At 44.2% G+C, this 20,195-nt stretch overlaps 1 protein-coding gene across 4 annotated transcripts in view; it reads right to left on the reverse strand.

The window, feature by feature from the left end:
* Nucleotides 1-20,195, reverse strand: part of DVL1 (dishevelled segment polarity protein 1) — a 650,234-nt gene that overhangs the window by 139,143 nt on the left and 490,896 nt on the right. The window contains exons 1-2 of one of the 4 annotated variants that reach the window (XM_078642392.1): nucleotides 10,184-10,312; nucleotides 2,220-2,901 (exon numbers count right to left, since the gene is read on the reverse strand). The exons of the other annotated variants lie outside the window; for them this stretch is intronic. Of the exons in view, the coding sequence (XP_078498518.1) occupies nucleotides 2,220-2,418 (199 nt within the window). The 5' untranslated portion in view covers nucleotides 2,419-2,901; nucleotides 10,184-10,312. Of the gene's footprint in view, nucleotides 1-2,219; nucleotides 2,902-10,183; nucleotides 10,313-20,195 lie in introns of those variants that run through there. 4 annotated transcript variants of the gene reach the window in all.

Consider the following 20,195-nt stretch of genomic DNA (forward strand, 5'->3'; position numbering starts at 1 on the left):
CGCACTGTTGTCATTTTTTTTTATTCTGCGAGAGGCTAGCGGTATCGCAGCAGTTTTTCACCATTTATTTTTTGGGCATCAGAGTGGCTCTCATGGTCCCCCATGGGGCTTAAGAGGTCAGGGGGTCCTGGTCTAAGATTCATTTATTGCACCAAATACACAGCCAACCTCTTATGCTGATAATACAGCAGCGCCAGGCCCAATCCCAGTTGTAAAGTAAATTAGACATTCAGACCAACATTTCAGAATGCCATGACCACATCCAGTGCTGGATGCAGGAAAGTTACCTCTACTTGAACAACACCAATACAAAATTGAATTTTGTAGTATCTTATTTGCCTTTATTTACAAATAAAACACTGTGACAACACACACGTTCCCGGATACCAAAGTGGTGCATTATATCATGGGATGCAGAGTGATTACACAGAACTGTGGCGAAAGTGACTGGTGAACAATGGGACGGTGCAATGACCTACATATAAAACTAACATATTTAATACATTGAACCTATTTAATGTGAGATTTGCAAAGATTTTTTTGAAAAAAATGAGGGCAGCTTCAGGGGCTTTTGAGGGAAGGAAAGGGCGTTCAGCGCACAGATCTCAAGTGGGGCCCATAGTGAAATACAAAATCAAAGAACCCTGCCAAGACCATTTGGAACAGTCCAGGGCCCTGGATTCCTTTATAAACTTCACTCATCTTTCTCCATGTCTTTCAAGAACCTCGGATACACCGGGGCAGTGACAACCTGCCTGGTAATGTTCGAGTGCAGCATGCACGGAGGTCGGTCCTCCAGTGAAGGGGCTCCTGCTATGAATTGCCATAGACAACAATCTCAGAGCACCAACTAGCTCCCTGCTCCCGATGTGCCCTTGATGTCACAGCACACTATTCACACTGCGACAGTCCATGTTTTATACATTTTTTTATCTTGTTTTCCTTTTTCTGTATGGTTACAATGTTATGTTAATTTTAATTATAAAGTGCAGCATACACAGATGCTTCCTAGCGCTGCAAGACACATGTCTTGGGGTTTGGCTACAGTGGCTGAAAGGCAAACCATGTGTGTGATACAAAGCACACAATGTTAATCAAGAAGCATCACCATATTTACTCACCTGGATTGTGATACCTATTTGGAAATCACTCTCCATTGGTCGATCAATGGACAAGCGAGCACCCAACGCAAAACAAAAACAGGAAAAATCATTTGATGCACCCATCTATAGATACACAAAAGAAACTGAGGAGACCTTTTCCCGATAAAATCAATTTTACTTTCACAATCTGCTTTTAAACTACTCATCCAACAACCTATCTTCTAAAACTATAGGATTATGGTAACAAAAAGCATGTCAAATTGAATGCATTTCCCATCCTGCTTAAAAAACACACAGATTAAGAAAGCATTCGGGTGACATTCTAATGGTAGTAAGCAAATGACAAAACCATAATAAAACATAATGGAGCAGAAACTCCCATCATGGCCCTTCACGTATTCAGATGTTTGCAGATTGCGCTATCCAGTTTTGAAAATTTGATTGAAGGTTACAATCTTATCAACAACACGTGTGCGTAATCTCATATCGCTCACCCTCGGAGACAACAAATACCAGGTCCATGGAGGCATGGTCCCAGATGAGGTCTCAGGCCCGGTGCCCTCACTAACATCATACCCCATACAGAAACTCCTGCCTGAAGAAAAATGGAGTCAAGAACTCCCTGTCACATTGGTTTTATACTATAAATATTTCTTGCTCCACTCTGGGCAATTTATGTGTTACTCAAAAACTATGTTTATACAACTGAAGTAAGTTTTAACTGCATCCTCATGTGCCTGACATGAGTAAATTGACCGGAATAACCCATCATGACATACGCCCAAAGCGGGAGCACTGAAATGACACTTACCTTTGGAAGCAATAACAGGTACTCCCTGAGGAAGCCCAGCCATGGAGTGCCATCACTTGAAGACCTCCCTTCGGTTGTGCAGGAAGATTCTGCTATTGGCCAGTGTGAGATTGTTATGTTGAGTGATGGTGCGGGTAGCATACAAATGATAACACTCTGTGGCTGGGGACTGTAGGGAGGCATTGTTTTGCAGCCTCATAAAAGACACTGCTATTTCTCCACCAAGGTTAATTTTGGCTTCCTTCATTAACTAGGTCCATAACAGATGCACGAGAATAATAATGATTGGTTCTTACAATACCTACAATAGTACACACGAGGCTGAGCTTCTGGGTAGCATCGAATGGGCTCCAGGGGTCGGAGGAGGCTGCGGCACCAACTTCGACAAGGACGTCTGGGCTGAACAGGCCTATGGAGAAAGCCTGGAGGTTGGGGAGCTGCAGCCACTGCCTGTGGCTGGGAGTGGCTCCTACCGAAGCAATCTGAAAACATTGAGGTGACCATGGTGTTTCTCTAGCCCTCCCTTCGCAAACGGAGCACGGTCCAGATGGGGAAACAGGCGTCGTCCGGAAAGGTAACCAAGGTGAGCGCTGTTTAGAAAGGCACCACAGTGAGCACCATCTAGAAGAGGAACCAAGGAAAGTCCTATCCACAAGGCCAACCTCAAAACATCGGAGACAAAATTCTTAGAAATCCAGTTACTGTTGCACTCTCCTTATGAGAAAAATCATGCGATCAGCTTCCCAGAAAATGAAACAACGGTATGAGCAGGATAAACAGACTGCAATGCAAGCGATGGTTTGTTGAGGGTTATTTTTGATGTTGTACAACAAAAAGAAGCAGTTGACAATCCAGTAGGGATCCCACGTCAGTCCACTGGTTGGGTACTGAGGGACGGTGTCTGCTGGCTGTTCATCCGGGGCATGGCCCTGAGCCCAAGGTGCTCACAGGCATCGGGTCTGCTGCGTGGCGCTCTCTGTGCAAGGACTGTGAAAGTACAAAATGGATGACATTTACTAATATTTCACACACACACCTTTCCCGCACCATCTCAAAATAGGCAAGGGGTTTTCCAGCCACCTGCTTCATAATATAAGATTCCTCTTATTCCCCCCCCCCCCTCCAACCCCCAAGTTTCTCACTTCTTTTTTTAACTATGGCCACTTACGTGGGGCGAGGGGGGGTTTGGAATGGAATTGACAGCTTATAGAGCTTAAACTAGTGTGCAGCTTGTTTCTAAATCCTTCCCATGTTGTCAAGCTAAGATGGACTTAGGCACAGGACAAATTAAATGAGTTGACTGAAATCACACAATTTGATTATGCGGGGAAGGCGGGATTAGGAAAACCCAGGTGTCCTAGTTCCACAGCCATTAATCTACCATCTGAACATCTACTCCCATGAAATATAATACTTAATTCAAATGAAATTACTTCGATCCCTCTTAAGGCTAGCTCTTCAATTATTAACAGGATAGTGGTAAAAAGTATGCAAGGCGTATGTGACAAAAAAGGGGTGTGGAAGACAACTTAAAAAAAAAGCATGAATACTGCCAGCTAAACACAGCACTCTTGAAGTGAAAAAGCCTCTTGGGGTTCCCCCAAAATGTCGTAGGGAAGAAACTAGAGGGTTGGAGAGTGTGTACTGTTATTAGAAGACAAGTGAAAACTTTTGAGGGGAAATTCAAAGATAATAGGTCAGTCGATTGTTCAGAAACATTTTTTGACACAATAGCCTGGAAGCACTCCAGTGACAAGTGTGTGGAACCCAAAAATGATGGAAATTTGAGAACTTCCTCTATATTACTGGGGCAGGGTGACAGCGCAAGAAACCTACATCAGCCAAAGCATTTCTGTAAAAGGGCCTCACTGTCTATTAAGAAAGGTCACTCAGTCTTTCCAGGTTATCACAAAGGGCCTGATTAAGATCTCGGTGGACACTTTCCTCCCTCACAACGGTGATGGATAACCCGTCCGCCGAAACATAAATCCCATTGGATCCAAATCAGGTTATAAGTTATCTTTCTGGTGCTCTTCTGTCAGTTTACCTCTGAATATTGTTTTCATTTTGTTTTATAAGTTAAAAAAGCATTCTAAATAATTGTAATCAGTCATCGTCTGGCATATTTTAATTCTCAGTGCCGTAGTCCCCTTTTTCACCTCCCCTTTAATGCTGTTTGTGCCTGGTCTTTTTCAAAGTCTCCAAAAAGTTTAGGGAAACCATTAAGTTTTGTTTCCAGCATAATTGCAGTGTGTGTGCCTTGAATATTGAAGGAGAGAGGGCTGGGTATTCAAGAGGGAGGTGGCATGACCACGAGAGACTGACGACAGGTCCCATAGGAATGAGAGCTGGATTCACATAATTCTGTGGTGATCGTGAACTGCACTAAAGCAACCTCTGTAATTTACAGGCCAAAACTATAGCAACAGCTGAATACACAACTAAATAAAGGGTCAAGGAAGAGTAAAATAGGGGCCTGTGCCTAATGTGCAACTGTAAGCCCAGTGCAGGCCTGTAAAACAAGCATTCTTTGAGTGTTTTGCAGTTGTTGACCGGCACGTTGTCCGCGATGGCCCACAGAAGTAGGACTGGACAAACACTAAAACATTCCTCGACTCAATCCTAAAGCAAAACCATGCATTGTTAGGCAGAATGCGGGTCTGACATTGCCTTTAACTGAGGTCTGGTATTTTTCTGACCAGGAGACTGTGATGTGAAATTACTACCAACCCCTTTGAAAGAGCTTAGCTCCTTATCACAATTTGTATTTAGTGGAATGGGTTCGCAGAACTAAAGGTGTAAATATGTACTACAACAGCAAAAATCAGTTTGGTATAATTAAGATGTAAACAGGTGGGCTTCATCCTCTCTCCATAAACCAGCAAATCTTAACTCAGCATTTTATCTGGTAGAGCTTCATTTGTTGAGTTCCATGAAGATGGGTAATATATTTATCAAGTGTCTCATTAAAACATTGGATGTCCCAGTAAGGCACCTGCATCAACGAGTTGTGTTCCAGATAGGGAATGCATAATTAAATAAATAAATAAACTTTCCCAGCTATGGCTGGGCGTCACCAAAATAAGAATGATGGTCATTTATTTGGCCTGCCCTAAATGGTTGGATTGAAAGCTGTGGAACCATGAGGCCTGATTTTTGTCACCTGAGTCCTCTCCCGAACTCCACTAAAAATAATCGGGTGACCCTGTGTCCCGCAGACCTGGGTAATTATACAAAATAATGGAAATGGTTCTGTCGGGCAGGACAATTGATTTGTACACGGTATTCAATACCTTAAAGACATTTTCAAGAAACACACCAAAAAAACGCAGTTCAAAAATAGTCCATAAATGGTATTTTTTACTTTTCACATTAGTTGAAAAGGCAGTTGAATGGCACGCTACACAAAAACAAAACACTACACAAGATCCAAGTGTACATTGAGTGACTTACTGTGATAAGTGACAGTTGTGCTGTAAAAGAAGTGACAAGAATGACATGTGAATACAGATAGGGGAAGGCTCTTTATGGTCAGGTCCAAAATACAAGCATAACCCTTCGACAGGGGTAATGATTTCCTGTTCAATTCAGGGGATTGCGTGGACTGATAATGACAGTAACGTCGACGTTTCGGCCCTAAGAATTAGGTGTGAATTAGAGTGCATCCTGAGCGGGGACTTCATCAGGACAGGGGTTGGCGGAGAAATGACAGCCGCTAGCAGTGGATCCTAGTATTTCGGAATCCAACGTGTATTGAGGTGTCAGCCGACACCTAAGACTCACACTGGTAGGTTGTGGTCTTGATGTGGCAAACTTCACCAGTCAGTTGAAGTTGAAAGGTGGCCGTCAAGGCGATCCTATGATTTGAGACTAGAGACCTCTGCCGACGTCAGTCAACGTCTCTCTTCTCAAATCATTAGATCGCCTTGACGGCCACCTTTCAACTTCAACCGGCTGGTGAAGTTTGCCACAACAAGACCACAACCTACCGGTGGGAGTCTTAGGCGTCGGCTGACACCTCAATACACGTTGGATTCCGAAATACTAGGATCCACTGCTAGCGGCTGTCATTCCTCCTCCAACCCCTGTCCTGATGAAAACCCGCTCTGGATGTACACTAATTCGCACCTAATTCTTAGGGTCGATCGTCGACGTTACTGTCATTATCAGTCCACGCAATCCCCTGAACTGAACAGGAAATCATTACCCCTGTCGGAGGGTTATGCTTGTATGTTGGACCTGACCATAAAGAGCCTTCCCCTATCTGTATTCACATGTCATTCTTGTCACTTCTTGTACAGCACAACTGTAACTCATCACAATAAGTCACTCAATGTACACTCGAGTCTTCTGTAGTGTTTTGTTTTTGTGTAGCGTGCCATTCGACAGCCTTTTCAACTAATGTGAAAAGTAAAAAATACATTTATTGACTATTTTTTAACTGTGTTTTTTGGGTGTGTTCCTTGAAAATGTCTTTAAGGTTTTGAATACTGTTTACAGATCAATTGTCCTAAACGACAGAACCATTTCCCTTATTTTGTTGTCCTCTCCCGAACCGGCACCACGCATGCCAAAGTTGGAAGCACATTCTCAAAACGAGAGTATAGCGCTATACAGAACCCTGCTTTTAAGCACTGCATGAAAATAAACGTTCATTTTCACAAACTCGTTATAAGTGACGTTTTCAAGGCTGTTTTACCTCGTCTCCCATTCTGCACTTTTTTCATGCAGTTCGTCAATGCAAACCATTTTACTCACATCTCTTTGGCTTCCAGTGATTGGCTGTTCCTTGCCAAACTCACAACATGAAATACATCCTGTCTCCGGCAGGTGCTGGCTTTTAAGGTATATTATCCTTGCCCAGATTATTAGATAATTTCCCCGCCTAACATTTTCCTGGCAGAGCTCTCTGTAACAGCCAGGAACATATTATCCCAAATGATTTCCTCTGTTTACTTTACTTAAGTAAACTATAATTTCGTCCTTTCAGACACAAAAACCAGCTCAAACATACGCGGCCTCCCACGTGTCTTTTTCCAGGCGAAAATTAAAATTGGCATTTCACATTTATGCATTTGCGCCATAAATGTCATGTTTAGTTGATTTTTCCAAGCCCGAATTCACCCAGTTTCAGACATGAGTATGTTTCTTAGCAAGGGAGCTAACCTCGGCCTGCTTTTATCAAGAGGAGGGGCCCTCGGGCACACTGCGCCTCGAACCAGGGAGGACTGAGCGCTTTACAAATACCCACCTCGGGCACTCCCGGTTTTACAATAGTTAAGCACCGCATGCGGTGGGAAATAGCCCTCTCCTCCGGTGATGATAAGTGGTCTGTGGGAGGGAATTGTGGGGGCAGGTTGGAGTTAGGGAGAAAAAGGAGATAACAGATTGTAGGGAAAGGAAGAGACAAAGAGTGTGGACAATGCAGAGGCAATGGAGAGATGGAGGGAAAAAGGTGCCAGATGAGAGAGTGTCAGAGATATGGTGCGAAGTGACAGGGGCAGGGGAGGAGGGGCCAATGCACAGGAGACAGCAGATGGACAAGAGGCACCTGGTCAGAGTGGGCGAAACAAAGAAAACGATACAGAGGGTGCAGGAGGGGGAGAGTGGAAGAAGAAGTAACACATGGGATAGACAGAGAGAGGTGACAATGCGGAGGGATGGGGAGAAGAGGCCGACAGAGCAGAATCCAAAAAGAGAGAGAGAGAGGCCTGGAGAGTGGGTGGGAAGAATAGAGTGACCGAAGCACAGTGGTGGGAGGAAGCGTTAGAAGTGAAGCAGCAGATGAGACAACGGTCTAGAAAGAGAGAGCAAAGAAGGGAGGTGGAAGAGAGGTACCAGGGGAGACGGAGAGAGAGGGAGGAAGCGACGATATCAGAGGAGAGAGTGGGAGACACGGAAATACAGAAGTAGAAGGAGAGGGCGAGAGAAAGGAAAACACTGCGGGGAACGGTGGACAGAGTGAGAGAGGGGGGGAGCATAGCAACGGAGAAATCAAGGCAGAGCACGATATGGGGAGAGAGGGAAGAGAGGGAAGACATTGACAGCAGGGCTCGAGTCTGGGGTACGCGCGGGTGGACGGCGTCCCCCCACTCTTTTCACAGGGTGGACGCCGTCCCCCCTGCCAAGAAGCTGGGCCCCGCAGAAATAAGCCGAACGTGTCCCGGTGTAATTTTCAGACACCGGGACACATTCAGCACGTGACGTCAAGAGGTCATTTGCATATTGCCAGTAACCCCACTTCTTTTTATGGGACATGTGCCCTGAGTGACAGAGAATAAGGCAGAAGAAAGAGGGAGCAACGCAGGTGAAATATGCGAGACACACGGATGAAAAGTTCTGGAGCAGGCACAATAAAAGAGGAAGGAGGGGACAAAGACGGCGAGAGATGGGTGGACATCAGTACGAGAAGAGAGGGGTGAATAATCAGAACTAGAAGGAAGGAGAGGCAGAAGAGAGGACGGGAAGTAGGGGAAAGAAGAGAGAGAGCACGGACAGAGGAGCAGGACAGAGATAAAGAGCCGCCGAGGGCAATGAAGGAGGTGTCTAAGGGAGAGATGAAAGAGAGGGGAGACTTGGCGAGATGGACAAACGCAGAGGGAGGAGAGACAAGGGGAAGACAAATGCCAGAGGAGAGAATGAGTGAGACATGCAAAGAAAGCACTGCAAATAGACTAGAGTGAAAGAGGAGAAATTAGGAAAGAGAAAGCAATGGCAAGAGGTTTGGGGCAGGGAGGGAAGTGTCAAAGGTGAGGAACTGAGAGCCAAAGGAAAATACAGAAGCGGAAAGGGGCAGAAAGGAAGGGCGGTCATAAAGGAGCGAGCAGGAGAGGCCGAGAGAACAGCGAAAACATAGAGGGAATGTGTGAGAAAGACGGGAAGCAGGGGAACAAAAGAGACGGCCAAAAAGAGACAGAGAAAATGAGACAACAAAAGAGGGGAAAAAGTGGAAGAAGAAAGAGACGGGAAATCAGGGTCGCGGGAGCAGGGCGTCAAGAGAGGGGGGGTTTATATGGTGGCGTTTTAAAAGAGAAACGAGGAAACAAAACATATGCACGGAGGAAAAGGGAAAGATTAACGGTAGGTGAGAGGGCGAAAAGCCAGTAAGTAATCTGTCGCCAGGAGAAGGGTCTCCGCTCTGAGGAGGGAAACTGTAGCGGAGAAAGTGCGGAGGTGTGAGGACAGCGAGTGGGAAAGGTGGGCGTGAGGAAAGGAAGAGAGTGGGCGATAAAGACCGTCACAGGGAGTGTAGACTGGACAGCAGGGTGCGGAAAGTACGGACTGTCCCACCTGCCTGTAGTCCGTGTTTACATTCTTCATATGGGGAGGTATATCCGACCCCGCCAGGACTTCCAAGAACAGAAACACCGCACCCCCCTCTCTGCACCTCCATCAGGTACTCAATTTGAATTGTTTTTTAAAAACTCCTTATAAGATTCCCGCGACTGCTACATCAATTTTTCTATTTTTATGCACCCTATTTTTTATTTTACATTTAATGATTTTAATTAATCAAAATTAATACATTTATTCAAAGCGCTCAGTGGGGGGCTGTGGAAGTACACCCCGCCGGAAGAGAACCCTATCCGCCACCGACCCGCAGGCCAGACAGGTCGTGTCCAGCGTCATCACAGACCCGACCCCTACACTGTGAGTCCCATAGGTGAGTGGCCTCAGGCAGTGCGCCTGCCAAACATGACACGAGCAGCTCTCAGGCCAGGCAGAGCCTGGGAGTGCGTTGCAAAGCAGGGGGCAGCCCTGGCAGATCACGGAGATGTCCGCCTGGGATGCACACGCGCCCTCCCCAAACACCCACCGTCACCCCCGCCTGCCGATCAACAAAGTAGTGAGCCTGTCGGGCTGGCACACAAATACACCGTCCCTCATATGCCACAAATTAGGAATCTCCCTTCTAAACATTACAAATGAATCCACAAATCAGGGGCACTCGCGAAACAGAAACTGTCACCATAAGTTGACCCTGCAAATTACTCAAAAGGGGAGTCAGTGGGAAAAGACCCCCTCCCGTGAGTCGCTCACGAAATAAGCTAGCGGCGGGAGGAATGGCATTTCCTCTCCAGCTGCCCTCTCACCTTGACCCCATGCCACCATGAGCGGCTTCAGGGCGCTATGGAACAGGACGCACTTCTGCAAGAGGTCCCAGTACTCCAGACCTAGCCCTGTGAACTGACACCCCGGGCTCCCCGCCCCTGGTCCTGCTGCCTAGCTCTTTATCCCCGGAGAGACAGCCCCGAGAGCCGATACGTACCGGTGTGTGCACTCCGGGGAGGCGGGTGTCGCTCCCCCGCTGTCTTGCGCTCGCGGAGCGGCCGAGGTCCCGTGCAGCCTGCAGAGCGCCGGGGACTGCAGCACCTGAGCGCGCGCTCCCTCTGCCTGCCTCTCCGCCGCGGCGCATCACTCCCAGCAGCCAATGAGGAGGCGGCTCCGAGGCCGCGCGCCCCCCTCTAACACAGCAACAGCACGCGCGGGGGCCTGGGAGGGCGCGCGGTCACTCAAAGTGCTTCGAGGGAGGTAGGGGCAATCACAGCCTCCCGCACTCTCTGCAGACCAAACACTGGAGGTTACAGGAGGGAAGGAAGGGGCTTTCTGCGCATTTCTGTTACATCCGCGCGTTCACTGCCTCTGGCCACTCACTGTTCAATACACCTCTCAGCCCCCACAGGAGCGATGGTCCGGTCGGAGCTGCATTGCTGATGGAAGGCACTGCACGGACCACCAGGGGTTGTAACCAGGTGCTTCCGCGGTTGTTCTTTTATCCAAAGCTCTATCAGCCATGAAGGCACGGACTGCCTGATCCAGATGTGAGCTTTAGTCACTGTCAGTCACTGTTGTTGTCCCAAACGCTTGTCATGGGGGTTCTTCTTTTCTTCTGTTTTAAAGCTGAACATAATTGTGAGTGAGTGACAACATTTTAAATGGCACACTACGGAACAAACCACCTCTCGGCCCACACCACCTGTCCGCCTAACTCTTGGCTGCACAGAGCGGATTAACAAAACAGGATTTCTGAAGGATTTCCTGAATATCTGATGGCAGTTCCTCTGCGCACATCTGCTGGATGTAAATTCCACAGCTCAAAAACACAGAGGCAGAATAGTTTGTCTCATAATGTTTTTTTGCGGATCACTTTTAGAATGTACGCCACGTTTCCTGTGCAACAGGGTAGAGCCTTGCCAGGTAGATGGAAACAGTTGATCATCTAAGTGAGGCAAGTAAAACAATTATCCAAAGGACTTCACGAAGCAGACATAAAGTTTGGACGAAATCCTAGCAATGCCTAGCATCTAGTGCAGTGATCTTCTTGCCACGGATCATGGCTGCACCATATTCCTGCGTTCTCTATGATCTGGAGTTTCTGGATGAGATATTGAGGGAGCAGCACTTACAATAAATTTACATAATCAAACTTGGAGTTCACCAGTGGTTCACTCACAGTGTGATGTGGTGAAGAGTGGGTTTCAACAAGAACAGCTGAAAAGAAGATTCAATAAGTGCTTTGATCTGAGTAAGTAAGTAAGTAAGTAAGTAATTTTTATTTGCATAGTTAATTAAAACCATTGCAATACAACCTTTAAAATTTTACTTGTAGACGAAATTTTAAAGGTTGTATTGCAATGGTTTTAATTAACTATGCAAATAAAAATTTCTTACTTACTTACTTGATCTGAGGGTGCAATTTCAGACCTGATCAAAGAGGATGTCGTCTAGATTGTGTATCAGGTTGTGGACCAGGATATCTGAAATGGAGAAGGCGGTGAGGTGAAGCCTTAAATGTGTCTCTGTTGGTCCCCTGCAGCAGCTGTTCAGTTTTGGTGGGGTTCAATTGAAGGCAGATTCTCGGAATCATTGATCGAGGCCCATGATTTATTTGCCTTCCTCAGTAAACAAACTTAAAGTTGTGTGTTGTTGGCATTAGAATGAAGTTGTGCCTGAATAGACAAGGAAAGTGCCTGAATATAAATGTTAAAAATAAATGGTGGCCACTGTCGGTCACCCAAGCATTAAGGGGGTGGCACAACTTTTAGGAACAATATTGTACGCACTGGGTTATCTACTTCAGGGAGTCCAGAAACGAGAGAGGTCTGACCCTGACACAGTGCCCATTTTAACATGGCTTAGAAATCCACCATGTTAATGCACTGGACACATAGAGCAGACATAGCTGGGTCAAGGCTTCAAGTCAGCCGCTTCTAAAGAATTTCTCTAAACCTTAAGGAGGGCAATTTTACTCCGAAGTTTAGGTCTAACATGTCATTCGTAAGTATTGAATAAATGATCTTGGTTCTCCTGGGAAAGAAGCCGGTAGACAACCACCTTTTCGATGAGCTTATCAAGAAGTGGGAGTTTGGCAATGAGATGGTAATTCCCAGGATTCTGTGGATCAGCAGAGGGCTTTTTTAAAAGCTGAAGAAAGATTACCTGTTCCGGGGTTAAAGACAACATTTATTGATGATTCTGGCGACTACTGGTGTGAGAAGACAAACAGTTTGGAATGGAGATTGAAGGTGACATTTCTTAGTCCCCATAGTTGAAAGATAATGCAAGTTGCACTTAAAGCAAGTTTTTTTCCCCGGATTTCCATTATTTCTGCCATTATCATTGATTCCTAATATAATACATATAGGAAAATATAGTTTAGCCATCACTGCAATATCACTAAAACACAGCTAACAAAAATCAAAAAATATGAAATGACTGATAAAATCATTTCTAAAAGAAGCTTATCAGAAAGCACAATAGCACACATTGTACAATGCAGTTCTTAGACAGTGACAAAACTCTTCCTTTGTAACTTTACTGAATAGGCACATGTTTTCAGTAATATTTAAAATAATGACAATAGGCAGCAGCATGAATATTGACTGTCTGAGCAAATACATCCTGGGTTGGGCAGGACTCATTAAGAATCCCTCAATAATCTAAAAAGAAGATCTTCTCAGTGCCACGTGATGGTGAAATCGTTTTGCTGGCCCGTTTGGTGCATGCTTTTCAGCTTGATTTTCATAGGAAGTGTATTTAATCCCAAAATGGCCATATCAGCTAAAAACAAAATTCCCAGTTGGCGTTTCATAATTCTAGTTCACAGTCACTTACAAATCAGGCATGTGACCTCCACTATCCAAGCACAAACTTCCTTTTCAAAGGCACACAGTCCTGGGAATTGAGAGAATTCTGAAGAGGCCAGCTCACCTACTTCTTTGGTTTGCATGACATGAGGGCTCTGAGTTCCAACCTCAGGTGAGCAGTTTTCCACAGTGTATGACCCAGAACTGAAAATGATTTAAATAAAAAAAAAATAACCGAAATTAAACTCTGTTAATGACAATAAAATGAACGGGGAGGTAGCCAAATTATATAAAGATTCAATAACTATCAAATATTAACCATTTAACAATCTATTCACCTTGCAAATGTAAGTTTAGAAAGTACCTAATTAATCTATTTTGCCCCTCAAGCATCAGCAGAGACTTCCGATGCCCGATTAACTTTGTTTTGAAAACAACAATCACATCTTAGACTTTGGTGACTGTAGTCTTAGGCTGAAATCATCGCAGGCAACAACTATCAACTTCTCGAAAGGTATTGAAGTTTTTTTTCTCTCTCCATGTTAAATTCTGAGCCCATGCAACAGGAAGCCATCTCCTTGATGCTAGTCTTAACTTCTACTGATATATGTTTTGCAACTCAGGCTATGTATTAACCCAGGGCGGGTAACTCCGCTCCGCCAGCGGAATTTACGGAGTTTTGCCTACTCTGCGCCCCTCTGCGAACACAGAGTTTAGGCAAAACTCCAACTCTGTGGCGGAGCGGAGTTAGCCAGCCCCTCCACCCACCTTAATTAATTATAATGAATAAAAAAGGCACTTACCTGCTGCGGCTGCCTTCTCCTCGGCATGGCCGCTCTCCTTCCTAGTCCTTCCCGTCCATTGCTAATGTAAACCCCTATGTTGTACGTCTTGCGGGTGCACACGTGCAAGACGTACAACAAAGGGGTTTCCAATAGACAAGGACGGTGAGGAAGAGGAAGAAGAGCAGCCATGGCGAGAAGGAGGCAGCCACAGCAGGTAAGTGCCTTAAAAAAATAATTCTAATTAATTAGGGAGGTGGGAGGGAGTGGAGTGGAGTTCCACAGAGTTTTTTTCCAACTCTGTGGAACGCCGCGTAGAGGCACTACGCCAGCTCCGCCCAGGCTTACTATGTATACCTTTGCCATGGCCAGATCACAAAGCTGTCCATTTTACATTCTTAGTTTCCAAGCATGCTCAGAGGACACTCCCAAAAAATAAAATCACTGAAGGATGCTGGAGGGCCTTTTCTTTAACTGAGGCCACCTATGCTGTTCTACCGATCTGCCATGGCGGTTAGCATGATATCAACAGTTGTCTCGCTCTATTTCATTCAAAACTCTCTCAACTTCTTGATATATTGTACAACCAGCACAAGCCAGCAATCGATCTACGAAGTACGGCCCAAAATCCCATCCCTAGTTTACTCCAGGGTGAGCTTCTTCAACCTAGAGAATGGCACAACGGCAAAAGCGATATAAAATGCTGCCAAGAAGCTAAACTACATTATTCTGCTACCCTGGATATAAACAGCACAGCAGACCAACCAAGCAGAAATATTACTCCTGGGTGATCAGTCAAGCCCTGAATTTGGCCAGGAAATTGTTTAGAGTCATTAACGACTTCTTCATTCCTCTGTCTGGTCAGGCTCAGATAAAATGTACACTGGACCCCTGCAAAGAGCCCTTCATCTTGTTCTTGGACAGAATTAACAATATTAGGACACCAATCATAAAAGGCTCTCATTTTCAAAGCAAGTTCCCTTGTTGGAAAGATTTTCCGTCCCCTAACTCAGAAAAAAATGTTCTCCATCTTTCGGCAGCCGAGCCCCAACAGAGGCTCCCTTGCACCATGGTGCACAGGTACCTGTGTGGTCAGCAGGATTGTTTTGTGCATGAAGGGACACCTACCTGCACAAAAACAGTTCTGAGAGGTGTTTTCCTCTTTCTATGTGTGCTGCAATGTTGCAGCACACATAGAGGAAAAAACTAGGAGAAATACGTTTATTCCTCCTTGTTACGCCTCACCCCGGGCGGTGTAAGTTTTGGCACATCCCCAGGTTTACATGGTCTTGTTACATGGGAACACCCACTGCAATGCTCATGAAACGCCTCCTGAGTGTAGAGTAAGGCAACGCCGCAATTTTCGCTGCCTTGCCTTACTCCATATCTATGAGGCTGTTTAAAGCAAAGCAAAGTGGCTTTGCGTGGCCTCATAGATATGATGTCAAGGTTTGCCCCGCTGGAACATCACAAAAAGTGATGCTACAGCGGCGCAAGGGCGTCATAAATAAGCCCCTATATCTCTACTACTATTCTTAGAGAACATTTTGGAGAAGCTGGATTATAAATAGGTAAAACCATTTGTGGAAACTAAAAATGTAGTTAATACTTTTCAGAAGGCTTCAGATCTGGGAGAAGCACCAGGCTGGCTATTGCATCAGACTTGGGCGCTGGTTTAGTAGCCCTGTTGGAGTTGTTGGCAGCTTTTCATATCGTCAACCATTCCATACTTCTTAGAAAGATTAGGAACCTAGGCTGCGACCATCTGTCCACTTAACATATTAAAGCCTTTTTTAATTTTCCGTACCCAGACTACCTCGCTTCCTCTGTTGAAGTCTGGCACCAAATGTACAGGATGTGGAGGGCCCAAAGACCCCATCCTTACAACTACATTGTTTAATATCGATATGACTCATCCAACACACCCCGACATTTGATAGCAAATCCTACCATAGATTGCCATGAGCCCGTCACATCCTAGAAGTAATGGCTTTGTCATAGTCCTGTTTAAATTATGGCAACTCTTACTCAGACTTCCTGAAAAGCATACAAAGCGACTCCAGCGGTGCAGAATACAGAGGCATGACTTATCATTGGTACCCCACGGCGAGAACCCATCATTGACTGCCTTCAATGGCTGCCTATTAGTAAAAGAGTTCTTTTTGAAGCTTTGGCCGTTGATCATCGTGACATCTCTAGCACTGCTCGCGACTTCTTTACCTCTAAATTTCATTTGCATAACTCACCATTCATTGGACATTTGCAAAACTAGAACGTTCCGGTTCAAGTACAGCGCCTTTTCAGTGACAGCAGCAATGGAATGGGATAAACTTCCAGTCCGACCTCATTCAATTTTCTCACCTCTGAGCTTTCATACATAAATTTTTTTTTTGATAAATGCCTGAAATTTTAGAAGTCCGATGTCAGATATGTATTAGATAGCACCAAGAAAACCTGGCAAATGTGCACTTTATAAATGATAGAATAACATTTAACATATCATACGCGTGATCCCTGCTAAACAAACGAAGGCCTGCAGTTAGAACAGTTCACAAGTAGAGATCTGGAAGCCCCTACCTCCCGATTCAATGTTGGGCACATCCAAGCACAATCAGGGGTTGTTTTTCAGAATTCTGGGAGGGGGTAAGAATAGATAAATATTCCTGGTGAACCAACACCCTCCTAGTTAGCCAAGAAAGAACCTGTCAAGAAAGTTCCTTCCCTTACTGACCTTGGTTTTCAGCTGAATCAGTGTCCAGTAGCCCAGGGCAGAAGATATCTTCAGGCAATGCTTTAAATGCACTTTAATACCAAACAAATAATAGAGCTTTCCAGAATATAGACTTTCAGGGAGCCAATTTAACTAGCTAGCTGGAAACTCGTTAAAAAAGGAATTCTCCTGGACACTAACATGAATTTCTGCCTGAACTGATTGTCAACCTGTGAAGCAACCCGAAGAGGAGACCAGATTCAGGCCACGTCCAAAGTACGGTAGGAGCTGTACGATAAACAAGTCCATCCGAGCAGTGATGGTGACTGACTAGCTGGACCCTCACTCCATCAAGTGAAGGTGAGCCTCTGAGTGGTGACAATCCGCGGGGACACAATTACCCTGCAGCTTTGGTCCCTGTATCTCTCTGCTCTTGGTAACACCTAAGGAAGCCTTCGCCAAAAGAACATATTCCTGGGCCCCTTTCCTTTCTTCAGTACCAATGCTGCATCTGCCCTTGTGTTGAGCCAAAGCTTAGTACCTACATCCAAGGTGCTGTAAGTGTGGTCTGGACACACCATATTCATGCCTCGCCTCCTTCAGGCATCACTGAGATCCAAAGTCCTTTGCACTGAGGCTGTGAACAATGACCCAAAATGGCGAACTATCGAAGTGAACCACTCCACCGCACCCCTGACCACCAAGGTGAACGAGGCAGGAAATATCTTATGGCAGGAGCAAAGGCTGTCTGGGAACATCGAAATTAAAACTAAAGCTTCCCTGGGGGTCCTTGCTGCAGGTTAACCAATGCTCGAGGCAAGCCTGGAGAACCGAGAAGAAATGCCTACCACCATCAGTACCAACGACGATATCGAGATCCAAGAAATCTCGACCACAACCAACACAAAGAGAGATACTGGATGTGTTCTCTTCTAGTGGCTTCAAACCCAAAGGCTCCAAACCGTCAGGCTTCTCATTGGACCTGGAAAATTCAGACCATGATCTTGCCCATAACAGTGACCAAGTTGGTCACGACTTCAAAGGGATTCCAAAATCAGAAGAAAATCCTGATTTGAACGATCATGACTGTTCCCCTTGCTTGGAGGCTGTACAACTCTAGGTACCAGAACAACATGGCCATAAAATAATATCATAATCTATTTTATTTCCATAGATTGTGTGTTTTTTAATGAACTGTAAGGTCACAGTTCTGTGATAATCCAGGTACACAAAAAGCTTGTCTGTGAGGGCTGTGGTGTCACTACTCAACAGGTGGTATTTTTGCATTGCCCACTGTGCCTCAAAATAGGGTTTAATTATGCAAATATCAGTACCATGAAAAGACCCAGCGCCTATTTAAGCCAGCGAGACTGCTGCTAAAGGCTATGTAGAGGTTAATTTTAGACAGTTGGCGGAGGTTTGTACCCCTTAATTCTGAACTAATTGAAGAAGGTAGTATCCTTATTCAAAGAATAAGGATACTACCTTCTTCAATTATTTTAGAATTAAGGGGTACAAATCTCCACCAACTGTCTAAAATTACCCTTTCTACAATGGCTTTTGGGTGTAGCAATTTGTGAGGCACGTACCAGCATCATATTGGGTAATTTCAAAGATAGCGTGAATCCCAGTTTTACCAACACCCTGGTCTCTCTAGTCTACATGAACTTTGTAGAGGTTAGCTTCAGAATTCCAGAAAATTACTTTAAGAAGTAAGGGCCCATTAATTCGCCATTGCAATGAATAACAGGAAGAGCACCATGTCTCATGAATAGTTATTTTATTTTGGCACTTCATGTCCTGGGCCTCTGACTCGACACCTTAGTAGCAACTGCCAGCTCTTGAATGTGGCATATGAGGCCTTAGTGGCCTGCAATAAAATACCCTTGCAACATTCCAGTATCAGCTCAATGACCATTACAAAATATATTCCTCCCATAATACATAAGTAATATATAAGTAAAACTAAACATCAGGAACAATAACTATGTTTAAAAGCAGAAAAACTAACTATGTGCAAGATAGCAAAAACTAGAAGAAATCTGAACATAATTAATTTCACAAGAAATCTGAACTTAGGTCATTTGGTCATAAAAGGGCATATCTGCCAAGGTAAATTTACGCGAGTAAATGTATTCACAAATCTACTAATCTACTCCTGTACCTCAGGGGATGAAGACATCTGACACTGAATTTACTAGGATAAACTTACTACAAGTAACTTTTCACAACTGTGTGGAAATTTCCACTACTTTGGTGGAGGTCTCTCTATGGGAAACGTTAGCAATAATTCAAAAACGTTGTTTACATTATTTTAATCTTAAATATACATGTACAGTAATTTAACATAATTATTATTAAACTAGAACTAATTCCACAAAATGTTACAGCACATTCACTCATTAAATAAAGTATGTTAAATATTTCCTTAATGAAAATATAATTTATTTAATATATAAATAATATTTCTCAAAGAAAATATCATTCACATTTAATTTTTATTTAATCTGTATTACATTTTATTAAACTTTATGTGTCAGATGATTTTTAAGTGGGTTTAAAAAATGTAACACAAGTTTCTTTAAATTTTGAAATTAATGGTATTATTACATTTTGCGATGATAAATAGTTACTTATAAATTATATATAATTTTATAGCATTAGACAGAATATATATGGACATAGATATGTGTAAATAAACACGCACACATAAATATATATATATATATATATACACACACACAAATACACTTTATTTATTTTAAACTGTTTTCTTATGGGGTGTTATTTTAAGTCTCTACAATCATTATTTTCTATGGGAATGTGTTGTGAGGCCATGTGTGGTGCTTGATTTACTCCAAGGATGAGCTGGAGAACATTTACTTTGTTTTGTCACCTTTAGGGCTGTAGTTACCTTAGGGCTGTAGTTTGAGAACAGCAATGGGATTACTAATTGTGGGTGGGTGTTTGTCGTAGCTTGTCCCTCCATAAGCCCCTCCTTACATATCCCTAGTCATTTTGTAGCAGATATACCCCATTTTCCCACCACCCCTGGTCCCTTCCACATTTACAACTAGTGAGTAAACTTACATGTGTGGAGATCTCCCCATAGAAAATATAGGAGAGGTGGCGTTATAGATTTCCAACCGGAGGTTTGTGAACTGCATTTTGTAGCAAGTAGTGTTACTGTTGTGCTACTTTACGTATTACAAAAAACAGTTTGTGAATTAGGCCCATAGTCTTTTAGATTTGCTGATTTAGCCTTACGCCAAGCCCAAAGAACAGCATCGATAACTGCAGTTTTCTGGTGGCACTATGGCCAAACTCTCCCTGTTCCACACTTTCTTACAATGATATCCCCTTCACCTGGGCCGCTTGTTTGGGAGAAGAAAAATGTTATCTTCCTTTTCTTACAGTGCTGTGTTTTTTTATCCTCACAAAATTTCCAATCCCTATTTTCCTTTCTTGCCCACCTCTTCTAGTCTTCTCTACATTTTTCATCTTCATTTGCAGGGCATTCTTCTGATTCATCACCCCACCCTAACCTGTTGATCATGACCAGGTGCACTTGATTTTTAATCACCAGATTGACTCTTTCAATTAACCCATTACTTCTCAGGTGAAACAAAGATAGCCTAATTGGCTTTATCCTGGTAGATTCTAAGGGCCATATGTAGGTGGGCTAATACCGGTCGGTAACGG

Source organism: Lissotriton helveticus, chromosome 5_1, assembly GCF_964261635.1.
Source record: "Lissotriton helveticus chromosome 5_1, aLisHel1.1, whole genome shotgun sequence".
Lineage (NCBI taxonomy): Eukaryota > Metazoa > Chordata > Amphibia > Caudata > Salamandridae > Lissotriton > Lissotriton helveticus.